General features: G+C 42.4%; 1 protein-coding gene across 1 annotated transcript in view; it reads right to left on the bottom strand.

The window, feature by feature from the left end:
* Window positions 1–15,816, bottom strand: part of CACNB2 (calcium voltage-gated channel auxiliary subunit beta 2) — a 565,457-nt gene that overhangs the window by 535,173 nt on the left and 14,468 nt on the right. Inside the window, exon 2 of the mRNA XM_021064820.1 lies at window positions 2,315–2,392. Coding sequence (XP_020920479.1) covers window positions 2,315–2,323 — 9 coding nt within the window. The 5' untranslated portion in view covers window positions 2,324–2,392. The remainder of the gene's footprint in view (window positions 1–2,314; window positions 2,393–15,816) is intronic.

Below are 15,816 nucleotides of genomic sequence, written 5' to 3'. Positions count from 1 at the left end.
CAGGCTGTGCAGTGGCAGAGCTGGGACGGGACCTATGTCTGTCTCCCATGCTTGATCTCTACGCTGCTAAACTGCACTAATTCTCGCAAATGTCACTTTCCCGTGATTACTCCTTTTCTCCCTCTGAGTTTTCGTCTCTTTACCCTTCTCCTCAAAAAGCATTTCACCAGGAAGGGAACCACAACCTGTTGAATGTTTAAAGAGACATGCCTCAAATGTTGCCTTTCTTTCTTTTTTCTTTTCCTTTTTGTGGTCTCTTTTTTAAGGCTACACCCATGGCGTATGAAGATTTCCAGGCTAGAGGTGGAACCAGAGCTGCATCTGCAACCTACACCACAGCTCGGAGCAACGCCAGATTCTTAACCCACTGAGCAAGACGAGGGATCGAACCTGCATCCTAACGGGTACTAGTCGTGTTCTTCACCCGCTGAGCCTCAATAGGAACTCCTTTTTTGACTTTTTAAAAGTAAAGTACAGTTGATTTACAGTGTGCCAATTTTTGCTGTACAGAAATGTTGCTTTTCTAGGGCTACTTGCCTTTGCCCACATGATGCTCTAGGAATAAAGCTCAGGCTTGAGAAACTGACGGAGAAAGGAGCAAATTCAGAAGGGATATTTTGAGCCTGGGGCTTTCTCGGCACTTCTGGGCACAGATTATTTGTCTGCTTTGTTTCCTGAAGGGATAGCCTGGCTCCCAGGCAAAAGCAGTTTGAGAACAAGGGGGACAAGATTTTGAGAGTGTCCTTATCTTAGAGTGAGTTCAGCCGGCGCCTTGATGCCCTTCTCCCCTGGGAACCATCCACTCACAGTATCAAGAGACACACTGGCCACATATATTCAAAATTAGCTCCCACTTAAAATACAAACACAAACACATTTACCATGAAGTTCTTTTTTTTTTTTTTAAGTGAGAAAAGCTAAAACTCTAGGATGAGTTGTTTATCAAGTATGTGCAAAGAGTCTGCTCCTTGTGGAAGTTCCAGGATATCTGGTATATTTTTCAGTGGAAGCTCATTGTTCCTAAGCTACAGTCCTGTTATTAAGGTAAAAATGTATCATGCTAGGGTCCGTTTGTTTGTTCTTTTGCCTTGACCTCCTTCATCAGCTAAAACTATGACCAGTCCAGTTAAGAGCATCTGGGTAGCTTTTTTTTTTTTTTTTTTTTTTTTTTTTTTTTTTAAGGGCTACACCTGCAGCATATGGAAGTTCCCAGAACTAGGAGTTGAATCGGAGCTGCAGCTGAGCCTATGCCACAGCCACAGCAACAATGGATCTGAGCCACCTCTTGGACCTACTGCGACAACTTGGAGCAACAATGGATCTTTAGTCCACTGAGCGAAGCTAGGAATTGAACCCGCATCCTCATGGATACTAGTCAGATTCTTAATCTGCTCGGCCACAACAGGAGCTCCCTAGGGTTTGTTTGTTTGTTTTGTTTTTTGAGTTCTCAGGCCAGGGATCAGATCTGAGCCACAGTTGTGACCTACATTGCAGCTGTGGCAACCCTGGATTCTTTAACTCACAGTGCCGGGCCTGGGATTCAACCTGCTGGTCAGATGCTGCTGATTCTACTGTGCCACAGCAGGAATGCCAGCACTGGTTTTTTGATGTGAAAGCTGGTTGGGCAGGTACATTGACCTTGTGAGAATTCACATATGTGTGCTTTCTGTGTCTGCTATGTTAATCAACAAAAATGCACTAGTAACAGAAAGCATAACTCTGCTTTAGGTACAGGTTCCTTCTGGACTCCTGCCACAGGGCCTTTGCACCTGCTGTTGCCCTTACCTTGAAGCATTCCCACAGATGATCACAGGACCCTAATTCTTCAGGTGTTTGCTTAAATAATCATCTCTTAATGAAAACTTGCCTGTTCACATTATTTAAAATCACATCACAAAGTTTTTTTGTGGCTCAGCCAGTTAAGGATCTTGGGTCACTGCTGTGGCATGGGTTTGATCCCTGGCCCAGGAACTTCCATGTGCCAGAGACGCAGCCAGAATAAAAAGAAGTTACAAAATCATACCATGCTTCTATTACCACCACACCACCCTCCCTTTCCTGGTTCCCTGGTTTATTTTTCTCCATCGCCCTTGTCTGCTTCTAGATGCTATATACATTGTGCTTATTTTTTCGTTTTTGTTTTTGTCTGTTTCTCTCCACCCCCACTTTATAAAGTAAGTTTCACAAAAACAGGGACTTCAAAGGATATTAAGATGCACAAGAACACCCCCCACCCCCCGCCCGCCCGCCCAGGTCCTTTGGCACTTGTCTGTGTGGAAATCAATACGGCAGGAATTCAAAGAGTGTGTCTTACCTGCTCCATGTGGATTTTGGTGTAGTCTTTCCTCCTCCTCCGTGCAGTGCAGGGCTGCTGGCCTCAGCTCTATGATTTCTACAAGGGCAAGTGATGAGTTCATTTGTTTTAGTTTGTTGGTGGCTGTCCTGGGCCAGGGATCAAACCTGCACCAGAGCAGCGACCAAAGCTGCAGCGGTGCCCACAGGAGACCTTTAACCTGTTTTTGCCACAAGGGAACTCCTTGTTTGTTTGCTTTTTAAAATCAAAAGGTGAATATGTATTTAAATGAGAAAAGAAATCCCTGGATTCTTAGAAGTCAGTTCCTTATCTCTTTTTTTAGGGACTGCCTGCCTTCCTCTTCCCACCCAGAAGACTCAGCTGCCCCCACCAACTCCTGATCCTCACTGGGACCCAGAGCCGTGAGGGGCCCAGGGGCCCAAGTTTCATTACCCTCAGGATAGATGGTTCTCTGCTGCCCAGCAATTCTGCTTCCTTTACTGAGACCATCCCCCTCGTTCCTACTGAGTAAGGCCAAGGATCGAACCCACATTCTCATGGATACTAGTCAGGTTCATTACTGCTGAGCCACAGCGGGAACTCTGACTTTTATTCTGAGAGATTTAGGGAGAATTTGATCAGAAGAGTCAAAGAATTTGACTGTAAGCAAGTAACAGCAACCATAACTCAGACATGGACAAAGGATCCGAATAGACATTTCTCTGAAGAAGATACATGAATGGCCAACGAACACAAAGAGAGATGCTTCACATCATTAGCCATTAGAGGGATGGAAATCAAAACCACTGACTCTTTCTGGTCCTGTGTTGAGAAGAGACCGTTTGAGGGTAGGTGTGAGAGCTGAGAAAAAGAGTTAGGAGCCTAAGGAATAATCTAGGTAAAAGATGCTGTTGGAAGGAATGTACAATGGTGCAGCTATTTTGGAAAACTGCTTGGGAGTTTCCCAAAAAGTTGAAGCATAGAGTTACCATATGACTCAGCAATGTGACCCTTAAGTACATACTCAAGAGAACAGAAAACTATGTTTACACAGACATGTACACAAATGATCAGAGCGGCATCATTCATAAGAGTAAAAAGTGGATACAACACAAATATCCATCAGCTGATGAATGAGAAACAAAATGTGGTCTATGCATCAGGTAACAGAGGGTAAGGTGAGGAATCAGAGTCTGTGTACAGTTGGAAGGCGAAGTCAATAGCACTTTACTGACACTGTGTGCAAGAGAAAAGTTTAAATACCAAAGTGCTGAAGTGGCAGGAGCCACCACAGAGAAACCAAGACTTTCCAGTCTGGGCTGTTCCATTTTGGCTTCACCATCACTCACCCGAGACTTTGCCCTGAGATGAAGGGGGCATACAGGGCACTGTTTATGCAGCCTGCTGGGCTCCTAAAGCATACAATTAAAGTGCAGAGACCAAGAGTGTGAATAAAGATGTAAAACCATTCAAGTTAAAAAACATGAGACAATGAGAGGTGGATTAGGAGAACTCAGACAGTGAAGGATGACGCCAAGCTTTTTGGACTGAAAAAAACAGCACAACAGAGTAGCCACTAAATGCCGTAAGAACCACTTCAAAGGACCTACCAAAAAGGAGTCAATATGGGAGGAAATATTCACAAATCATACATCTGATAAGGGTTCCATATCCAGAATATAAAGAACTCTTATTACAACTAACAAAAATAAAAGCAAACAACATAATTTAAAAATGGACCATCTTTCTCTAGAGAAGATGTACAAATAGCCAACAAGCACATAGAAATGTGCTCAGTATTATTAATCATTAGAGAAATGGAATTTGAAATCATAAAGAGATAACCTTTCATACCATTAAGAATGGCTATAATCAAAAAGGCTGATAATAAGCAAGGGCGTAAAGAAACTGGAGCCTTCATACAGTGCTGGTGGGAATATAAAACTGTGTAGCCCTTTGGAAAACAGCTTGGGAGTTTCTCAAAAAGTTAAGTATGCAGTTACCATACAACTCAGTAATTTGACTCGTGGGTGTATACCCAAGAGTACTGAAAACTGTTCACACAAAAACACATACAAGAATATTCATTGCAGAGTTCCTGCCTTGGTACAGTGGGTTAAAAATCTGACTGACACAGCTTGGGTTGTTGTGGGGGTGTGGGTTCGATCCCTAGGCCTGTGCAGTGGGTTAAAGGATCTAGCACTGCTGCAGCTGTGGTTCAGATTCAATCCCTGGCTTGGGAAGTTCCATATGCTGTGGGTGCAGCCATTTAAAAAATAAATAATGCTCATCGCAGTATCATTCAAGATAGTAAACAGTAGGAACAACACAAATATCCATCTAATGATTAATGAGAAACAAAACGTGGTCTACCATACACATGGAATATTACTGGGTAACAAAAATACTACCTATTTTGATCCATATAACCACAAGGATGAACCTTGAAAATGTTCAATGAGAGAAGCCAGTCACGGGAGTTCCCTTCATGGTTCAGCAGGTAACAAACCCAACTAGGATTCATGAGGATGTGCGTTCAATCCCTGGCCTTGCCCAGTGGGTTAAGGATCCAGCGTTGCCATGAGCTGTGGTGTAGGTCACAGACACAGCTCAGATCCCAAGTTGCTGTGGCTGTGGTGTGGGCTGGCAGCTCTAACTCCTATTCGACCCCAGCCTGAGAACCTCCATATGCTGCAAGTGCAGCCCTGAAAAGCACACACCCCCCCAAAAAAAAAAGAAAGAAAAAGAAAAGAAAAACAGAGAAGCTAGTCATAAATAATCACATACTGTATGATTCTATTTAAGTGAAACATTCAGAATAGGTGAATTCATAGTGACAGAAAGTAGACTGTGGTTACCAGGGGCTTCAGGAAGGGGGAGTCCCTGCTAGAAGGTACAAAGTTTCTTTTTGAGGTGATAAAAAGTTTCTGATCAGAAAATGGTGATGGTTTAAAATATACTAAAAAAAAAAAACCCACTGAATTGCAGACTTTAATTGGGTTTGTTTAATGGTATGTGATACCTTAATTTTTAAAATAAAAAAAAGAATGGTTCTTAAAGGCGAAGTTACTCTTAAAAGAAAATCTATAAGGGGGACACATATCAATTATTAAGTTCCCATTAGTCACAATAATTTAAAAAAAAAGTATGGCAGCAAAGTAGATCAACAGAAGAGAAAAAAAGAGATCAGAGGCAGATTTATGTATCGAAGAGACCTTAATGTATAATAAAATGACATCACTTATCAGTGGGGAAAGAAGTAATCTAGTAGCTAGAATTGGGAAGAAAAATAAACTTGAATCAACATCTAGCACCAAACAGGTAGACATTCAATGGATTAAAATCCTAAAATTATTAGAACACAGAGGGATATGTGTGACTTGCAAAGGGAGAAATTCTTAAAACTTTAGAAATGCAAACAATAACACTAAAACTTGATGTGTTTGATTACACCAAAATGATGGATTTCTGTTCGGCAAAGGCCATCACAAGCAAATTAATAGCCTGACAGAATGGAAAAGTTATCTGCAGTGCCTAACACAGACAAAGGATTAATATTTGAGAATACAAGAAACACTTTCTTATGAACCAAAAAGCAATTCCCATAGAAAAGTCAAGAAAGAGTACAAAGAGGCAATTTATAGCAGAGGAGAGTCACATGACTCTAAGCAAATGAAACAATGTTAAAATTCAATAGTAGTCAGAAAAGTACAAATTAAAATGACAGTCTATTATTGCTTAGTAAACTGATAGGCAAAAATTAAAAACTGGAAAACAACCATTTTTTTTTTTTTTTTGCTTTACTCTCCTGCACCCCAGGCCTATGGAAATTCCCAGGCCAAGGGCTAAATCAGAGCTGCAGCTGCAGGCCTGCGCCACAGCCACAGCAACTCAGGATCTGAGCCACATCTTTGACCCACGCCAAAGCTTATTGCCATGTCGGATCCTTAACCCACTGAGTGAGATCAAGGACTGAACCTGCATTCTCATGGACACCATGTCAGGTACCTAACCTGCTGAGCCACAGTGAGAACTGAAAAATGACAAATATTGATAGGATAGGTTACCTGAATCCTCATGCAGGGCTGGAAAATGTAGACAGATACCATCATTCTGGAGAGTGACCAGGCACTTATATACCCTGACATAGAAATCCTATTCCAGATACAAATTCAAAGAAATCCCAGAGTTCCTTTCATGGCTCAGCAGTTAATAAACTCAACTAGGATCCATGAGGATGTGGGTTCGATCCCTGGCCTCGCTCAGTGGGTTAAGGATCCAGAGTTGCCGTAAGCTGTGGTATAGGTTGCAGACACAGCTCGGATCCCACATTGCTGTGGCTGTGGCATTGGCCGGCAGCTATAGCTCTGATTGGACCTTAGCCTGGGAATTTCCATATGCCACAGGTGCAGCCCTAAAAAAAAATAAATAAATAAAAAAATAAAGAAAGAAAGAAATCCCCATGTGTGTCCATAAAGAGAAGCATTTGAGTACAGTTATTATAATATTGTTTTTGGTATCGAGAAGCTACAGGCAATCTCACTATACCTCGTTGGGACAGTGGATAAGAGAATGTAGTCTAAAATTCACATTTACACACACATATGCATTCTAAAATTCACATGTACATCTATACATATGTATGCACATACACATGCATTCTAAAATTCACATGTATATCCATACATATGTATGCACATACACACATACATACAAGGCATAAATGTTCAATAGCCTTATGAATAACTAAATCTTGGAGTTCCCCTAAGGCACAGTGGGTTAAGAATCCAGCATTGTCACTGCAATGGCTTGGGTTGCTGCAGTGGTGTGGCTTTGATCCCTTGCCTGGGAACTTCCATATGTCTGAGAGGTAGCCAAAAAAACAAAACAAAACAAAACAAAACAAAAAAACAAACAAAAAAAAGCAATAACTCAATATAACTAAATCTTTCTCTCTGTAAAATCTGATTTTCCTAAACTTATTCCTAATCCTAGAGAATCTCTCTCTCTCTTTTTTTTTTTTTTTGAGTCACAGCTTACCCACCCCATGTATTACTTACCACCCCAGGTTCAGATAACATGGTTTCTAAAACCTACATTCTCCTAAAACACACAGATCATAAGAGGTGTGTTCTTGCAGTTTTCCACATTCTGAATGTGTAACTCAGGAACAAGCTGGTTCCTATGAGCATCACGAGAGCCCTGAAGCCGCACTTGATTCTTAACCAGTTTTCCTTCTAAGAGACTAGACTTCCTTTAATATCAGAACCTTAGGAGAAGCTCTTGTTCTAGTGACATATTTCCCATGATGACTGTTCATGTAAACTTCAGAGCATCGCTTATCTGGATCCCAACCTCCTTTCCAAGTTCAGCCTCTTGTAATTCAGCTTATACTCTCACTAGCTCTTGACCTTGATCAGGACAGAAGCCTGCTGAGTTCCATTAGACCTTGAATGTTGCCTACTGAGATGAAGCCTAACTGACACCTGGGCACATGTTTTAATACCTTGATCTAGATGGCTCACCCGCTGTCAGGTCTTAGCCACCTCCATCTGCCATTGTTTCTTTTATTTTTCCCCCCTTTTTTGGCTGCACCATGGCATATGGAGTTCCTGGGCCAGGGGTCATATTGGAGGTGAAGTTGTGACCTATGCCACAGCTGTGGCAACAACAGACCCTTTAACACACTGTGCCAGGCTGGGGATGGAACCTGTGTCCTGGCACTACAGAGATGTTGCCAAACCCACTGTGCCAAGTGGGAACTCCTGCCTTTGATTCTGATTTGAAGGGTAGACTACAACACTCAAATGCGGTAGGCTAAAAAATGGCCCCTGAGTTAGGTCCTTGGCCTACTTCCTGGGACCTGTGGATGTTACCTTATACAGCAAAAGGGACTTCAAAGATGTGATGAGAGACCCTTAGATGAGTGAGGTTATCCTGATTCATCAATGGGCCCAGTGTAATCACCAGGTCCTTGCAAGAGAGATGAAGGAAGAGTCAGAATCAGAGGAGAAGGTGGTGGGATGGTGGAAGCTGATACTAGCGTGAAGCTCTTTGAAAACCAGGAAGGGGCCGCAAGCCAAGGAGTAGAGGCAGCCCCTTGAAGCTGCAAAACATGAGGAAACAGCAGAGTCTCCAGAAGGAACCAGCCCTGTCAACGAGCTGACTTTAGCCCAGAAAATCTGCATTAATTTAAGCCAAGAAGCTTGTGGTAGTTTGTTACAGCAGCAATGGGAAATGAACACACCAATAATCACTTTCAAAACGTTATACCCTTGGAGTTCCTGTCATGGCCCAGTGGTTAACAAATCCGACTAGGAACCATGAGGTTGCAGGTTCAATCCCTGGCCTTGCTCAGTGGGTTGAGGATCTGGCATTGCCGTGAGCTGAGGCGTAGGTTGCAGACACGGCTTGGATCCTGCGTTGCTGTGGCTCTGGCGTAGGCCGGTGGCTACCCCTCCGATTGGACCCCTAGCCTGGGAATCTCCATATGCCACGGGAGTGGCCCTAGAAAAGGCAAAAAGACAAAAAACAAAACAAAAACAAAAAATGTTATACCCAAGACCTCCCAAAAGACCTCCATGAAATGAAAGGGTCTCTGCCTTTTCTTCTTCCTTCTTAATGTCTCTTGGGATTTTAAGAGGGAAAAACTCAGATCTGGTTCTATTGAGGGTTTGCATGCAAGAATTCTTTCTTGGCATTCCTCAGAAAATGTAAGTTTTTCTAAATCCTGAGAAAAACCAGTTGAGAAATTAGGGGAAGAGGGAAAGCATTGTAATTCTGTGGCAAGATTTAAAGCTTAGCAATCAACACCAGAGAGGAGAATTTACGATCTAATCAGTCTTGTTTGTAGCCACTGCCATGTTCTATGTGTGTGTTTCCGGCCTTATCTGCTGCTAAGAGTGAGTTATTCTGGCACATGAAATAAATGTTAATAAGGTTATACACACTGTATGCTTTGTGTAAATCCTTTGAATAGTGATTTAAGAAATAACAAGCTTTGGAAGCAAATAAATACATTGGGAGTTTCTACACAAGATTCTTTGATATTCTATTAATCTTGCTGGGAGATCAGAAAATTACATTATTTGAATGCAAGTCAATACTCCTTGGTGGCATTTCCAGTGTTTGAACATTCACTATACTTTATAAATACTACTGCATTTAATATTTCTTATTTATTGAACAAAAAATTTAGATGCCCCTAATAATGAATAAAGTACATAAAGAAGTCTGGAATTATTTTAAGAATAAGTTATCATTGGGGGGAATTTTTGAGAAATTCTGTAAGTTACGATATCTCATTCCTGAACGTCCCAATTTTGTATCTATCAGGACTTTGGAATCACTAGTTCAAATCTCCCCTCTACTAGTTGCACAATCTTGGGCAAATTACTATTTTGAGCTTAAACGTCCCTGTCAATCAAAAGGGGACATTATTACCACATAGATTTGCTGCAAGTATTAAATAAGGTTGTATATGGGAAGTACTTGAAATGTAAGTCTTCCCCAAAAAGTTCAAGAAAACACAGGGGTACATTTTCACAGTCTTGGACTTGGCAATGGATTCTTAGTTATAACACCAAAAACAAACAAAGAAACAAACAACGACAAAAAAAGACACACACAAGTAACTAGACAAACTGAACTTCAGCAAGATTAAAAATGGGCGTGCATCCAAGGACACTGTCAAGAAAGTGAAAAGACAATTGACAGAATGCAGAATGGGAGAAAATATTTGCAAACTCTATCTCCGGTATACACCTGATCATATTTTTGGAATATACAAAGAGATTCTAAATTTCAACAACAGAAGTACAAACAAGCCAATTTTTAAAAGGCAAAAGACTTGGGTAGATATGTCTACAAAGATACACAAATGATCAATAAGCACATGAAAAGATGCTCTCAGTGTCCTTCATCATTAGGGAAGGGCAAATCAAAACCACAGTAAGATACCCCACTATGACGGAAATAATAATAATAATTTTTAAAATGAAAAATAATGTGTTGGTGAGGATATGGATAAATTGGAAACCTCCTACAATGCTGGTGGGAAATTAAAATGGTGCAATTGTTGTGGAAACATTGTCAGTTCCTCAAAAAGCTAAACATAGTGTCACATATGACCTAGCGATTGCTCTCCTTGATATGCATCCAAAAGAATTGAAAGTAGGAATTCCAACAGATACTTGTATGACAATATTCACTGCAACCTTAGTAATAAGAGCCCAAATATGAAGGCAGCCCAAGTGTCCGTTGATGGATGGATGGAAAAGCAAAATGGTATATCCAAACCATGGAGTATTATTCAGCCATGCAAAGGAGCAAAGTCCTGATATGCGCTTCAACTTGGATGAACTTGAAACTGTTCTGCTCAGTGAAATAAGCCAGACACAAAAGGACAAACACTGTATTATTACACTTGTATGAAATCTCTAAAATAGATAAGTTCAGAGACAGAAAGTAGATTAAAGGTTACCCAAGCAGGAAGCTGTGTGATAGCTCTAGAATTTCTGTCCAGGTGATGAAAGAAGTTTGAAGTGATGACACAGCATGATACTATGAACGAATGCCACTGAATGGTACACTTAGAAATGGTTAAAATGGCAAATTTTATATTAAATATATTTTACAATACCAACAAAATAATTTGGGGGAAAAAACATAAAGCAAAACCCACAGTTCAAGAGGCTAATGATTCAAAACATAATTTGAAACCTTTTTCTCATCCTTGCTCTAGAGCAGGGACACAAGTCCCACAGGTCTGAGCCCAGCTTTCTGAGGAAAGACAAGACCTTGAGACAAGGCGTTTCTCAAAAGTATTTATTTGGGGAAGGAGTCCCAAGAAATAGGAAGGGAATGGTGCAGAGAGTGGAACAGAAAATCAGGGCAGCAATTTCAAAGTACATTCTGGGTTCCATTGTGCTGGATGCTCCTGGGAGCTGTGGCAAATACACCCCAGAGGTAGCATTCATCCCCCACCTTCTTCCCCATGGGGGAGAGGTTGCCTGTGGGTTAACATGCTTGCAGGTTGGGGCTGGCCACAGTGTCAGAGAAGTGCCAAAGAAGGGGGCTTAAGCTTATAAGCAAGTGCTACCAGGTGATATCAGGGGTAACCTCGGGCCATGGAGGAGCCCTCCCCCAAAAGGCACAGTGCACCCACACCACAAAGCCCTGGTCAGAAAAGCTTGAACATATTTAGTTGAGAAATCTTTAGGAGCCTCACACCATCTGTCAAAAGAAGTTTAAAACTATTTACCAAGAGTTCTGAAGCCTCCACCATTTTACCTCCGTGCATCTGTCCAGAATTCTTTGCTGACTTGCCTCTCCTTATTTCTATGTTCCAGCCCCGGTGCTCAGCCTTCTCCAAACATGGGACAACTGCCTGCATTTGCACTTTTGCTTGGCTCATTCCCACCATTTAGAATTCCTTCTACCGTTTGAAAAACCACCCACTCTTAAAAGAGGGGATCAAATCTCACTTCTAGTAAAAAAAAATCCTTCCTGAGCACAGGACAGGGATGAATCGGGGCCTGGCTAGTGAATCTATTGAATTGGGGTCTGGCTTATGGATTATGGAGAGGCTAATGTATTGGGGCGTGGCTAAGGAGTGAGGGTCTGGCTAATGAATTATGGAATGGCTAAGAAATCGGGGCGTGGCTAGTGAATCTGGGTGTGGCTAATGTTCTAGGAGTGGCTAATGAATTAGGGTGTGGCTAAAGAACCAGGGTGTGGCTAATGAATTGGGGCATGGCTAATAAAACAACGCGTGGCTAGCCAGGCTTGTTCCCTGACACTCTGGAAAGAGTATTACGGGAAGAACTCTCCTACAGATACAGTGTGGGACTCAGGGAGCCAAGATGTCACGACGGCAGAGATGAGAAAAGGGGTTCAAGAAAAATGGCCAAGAAGTTTATATAGAAAAGTAGGAAAGCCCACCACTGCCAGAGGATATGGTAAGAAGGAATGGGAGCCAAAGGAATGGGGCTCCTGCTGATGGATAGATTCCTTTAAGGGGGCAGAGCTGCAACCCAGTCTCTGGCCGGAAGCTCCCTCTTCCTACTTTGGAGCCCCTTCTTTGTCTCTCAACACACCCTGCATCAGGAGGAGAACTATTTGCACACCTGCTTTATCTTCCCTTCTAGGTGGTAAGTTCCTTGAGAACTAGAATCATGCTTTTTATGCTCTACACAGTAAAAAGTATAGTGCCTTTCAAAAGGGAAGTTCAACAGATATATGTCGGACTGGATTACCAGTACATACAAATATGATTTTGGCAAAACAAAATGTAAAATCAGATTCATAATACCTTTCTAAATTTCAATAAATGAGATAAGGTGTTCCCGTCGTGGCTTAGCCGTTAACAAACCCAACTGGTATCCATGAGGACGCGGGTTTGATCCCTGGTCTTGCTGGAGTGGGGTAAGGATCCAGCATTGCCATGAGCTGTGGTGTAAGTCGCAGACATGGCTCGGATCACATGTTGCTGCAGCTGAAGCTTCGAATTGACCCCTAGCCTGGGAACCTCCATATGCTGTGGTTGCAGCCCTAAAAAGAAAAGAAAATAGCATAAATAATAGCTGCTTAGGGTAGTCAGGAGGAGGCAGGGCAGAACTGATACTTTAAATATGTATGTCAAACTCTGTGCTGCATGTTTTCACCTATATTATTTCATTTGATCCTAGCAGTTGTACTGTTTTACAGATGGGGAAACTTAAGGTCTAGACACTATCCAGAGTTATACAAGAAGAAAGGGGCTATGCGACCCCAAAGCCTCAAATCTCACTAGCACCAAAGATGTTCAGGATAAACTGTCAATGAAAAAAGTCATAAACAAATGTCTTCCAACTTTGTGATAATCACATAGCTGAGATAACTCTGAAACAGAAAAGCCAAAAATAACAGCTGTAATGTCAGGGTCATGTGATTTCAGGTGACATTTGTAGAATAAAAGTTTGGAACTATCTGCAATTGTATTGTATTTCTGGTATAACTTCACGCAAAAAGTGGCCAATGGCCATCTTTCTCTTCAATAGTAAAATAGTTTACTCATGCTGTTTTGTTTTCTTTTATAAGCCAAGCAACTCCAAGGACGTCAGAGTACATGGGACCTTTGCATTTCATTCCTCAAAGTTCTGCTTTGCTTTGCTGGTGCTTTGACCAGCTCTAGCCCAAGCCCACTGAAGCAGCATCCTAAAAGAAGGTTAGACCTCTGAAGGCATCTTGGCAATCAGAAAGCTCAGCCTCCTTATTTTATTGAAGAGGACTCTAAGAACCCAACTGAGCCTGGAGTAAATGATATCCTGAGGCCAGGGATAATGGCTTCTGATATTCCAGAAACATCAGTATCTTTCTGCCTTTTTTTTTTTTTTTTTCCTTTCTCGGCACCCCTGAGGCATATGGAGTTCTGGGGCCAGGAATCAGATCTGAGCCACAGTTGTGGCAACACCGGATCCTTTAATCTTTAATCTACTGTGTGGGGCTGGGAATTGAACCTGCTTCCCTGTGCTGCAGAGACACCATGGATCCCTTTGAATACCCTTCAGCTTGATGCAAAGCCTCTGGGGCTGTGACATCGCCCACCTTATCTTATCTTTGTCAGAACCAGCTCCCTCTCCGTTCTTGCAAATCACTGAGAAGTCACAGTCCCTAGGACCCATAACTGCTTGGGTTTTTTGATGAAAAAGTAAACAGGAAAATGAAGGAATTAGAGAGGAAGAGAAAATAAGCCACAGAAGACCCCAAAGTAGGAAAAAGAGAGAATATGCCTGAGATCGGCTGACCTGCAACATGGGGGGGATGGGTGTTATGAACTGAATACTTGAGTCACCCCAAATTCATAGGCTGAAACCCTAATCCCTAAGGTGATGGTAAATGGGTCATGAGGGTGGAGCCCTCATGAATGGCATTAGTGCCCTCATGAAGGGACCCCAAAAAACTCCATCACCCCTTCCTCCATGTGAGGAGACGGCAAGAAGGCTGTGTGTTGCTTGCAGCCAGGAAGAGGGCCCACCAACTGTGCTGGTGCCCTGACCTTGGACTTTCAGCCTCCAGAACTGTGAGGAATAAATTTCTGTTGGGTCTGAGGACCCATGGACCAAGATACTGGGGATGCGAAGAGACTCCAGGTACAGTCTCTTGCATGGCTGATCCCAGATGATGCAGAAGCTGGGAGGAGAGGAAGAAAAATAACTAATGGAATTCTGGCTGTAACTCCTCCGAAGTCCCTAAGATGACCGTGCAAAGGGAGTTGGGCAGGACGCAGTGTGCCTCGTGAATGGATCACCACACACCATTCTCTTCCAAATACTCATTGACAGAGGAGAAAACAAGCCCCTAAGTGTGGCCTGATTTTCTCAACACCATTCAGGGAAGTTACGGCAGATCTGGAGCCAGGAACCCCAGGCTGTATGTTCCCTTTACATCCAAATGTTTCCCTAGCTGTGCTTCTCAGAGCCTCAGGTATTTCCCCGAGATGCCATTCCCAGGGGCTCCACTTGACACCCTCCTTGAACCAGAAAAGCCCCTTTTAAGGTGGGGCTTCCTCCTGAGATTTTACTTGAAGAAAGAGGTCCCAGGCTGGGGAACTCAGAAGCCACCTGCCCACTCAATACTGTCCCTGGAGTACTAAGTCTCCCTGGCTTAACGAAGACATATTTTTCCTGCACCCAAGGAGGTTTCTTTAATTGTGCTCAGAACCAAAGAAGATCTGCAAAGAGAAGAAATGGGAAACATCCACCCCTCAGCTCCACAAGCATCATGCACTAACACCCAAGTGCAGAACGGAATCAGAGAGCCGCTCGCTGCCTGTTTCCCTGTCCCCTACCAGCCTTGGGCAGGAGGTGGGGGACAGACTCGAGTTCTGAACAGTGTGAGACCAGTGTATCCCCATTCACACTTGCAGTAGAGCAGTTCCACGTGGTGACGTCAGAGGATGCCAGAAGGAAGATGGGGCCACTCTGTTAGTTTCTTTTCTCTATATTCAGAAATTTCTTCATGACGTCAAGGTTAGCGGGAGGGGTAGAAAGGAGGGAGGTGGTTTTTATTTGTTTTTTTTTTTTTAATTAAAGTAGAGTTGATTTACAATGTTAATTTCTGCTGTATAGCAAAGTGATTCAGTTATACATATACACACATTCTTTTTTTTTTAAAATAGTATTTTAGTTCATGGTCTATCCCAGGAGATTAGATATAGTTCCATATGCTATACAGTAGCACCTTATTGTTTATCCGCCCTGTATATAAGAGCTTACTTACATCTGCTAACCCCAGCCTTTCACTCTGTACCTCCCCCAAACCCCTCCCCCAAACCCCCCCCCCTTGGCAACCACAGTCTAGATCTCCTTGTCCATGAATCTGTTTCTCTTTTGTAGATAGGTTCATTTGTATCATATTTTAGATTCCACATAGAAGTAATATCCTATGGCCTTTGTATTTCTCTGTCTGACTTTTCACTTTAGTATGAGAATCTCTAGTTGTATCCATGTTGCTGCAAATGGCATTATTTCATTCTTTTTTAT

Source organism: Sus scrofa, chromosome 10 (genome assembly GCF_000003025.6).
Source record: "Sus scrofa isolate TJ Tabasco breed Duroc chromosome 10, Sscrofa11.1, whole genome shotgun sequence".
Lineage (NCBI taxonomy): Eukaryota > Metazoa > Chordata > Mammalia > Artiodactyla > Suidae > Sus > Sus scrofa.
This window is presented reverse-complemented; position numbering and strand designations above follow the sequence as displayed.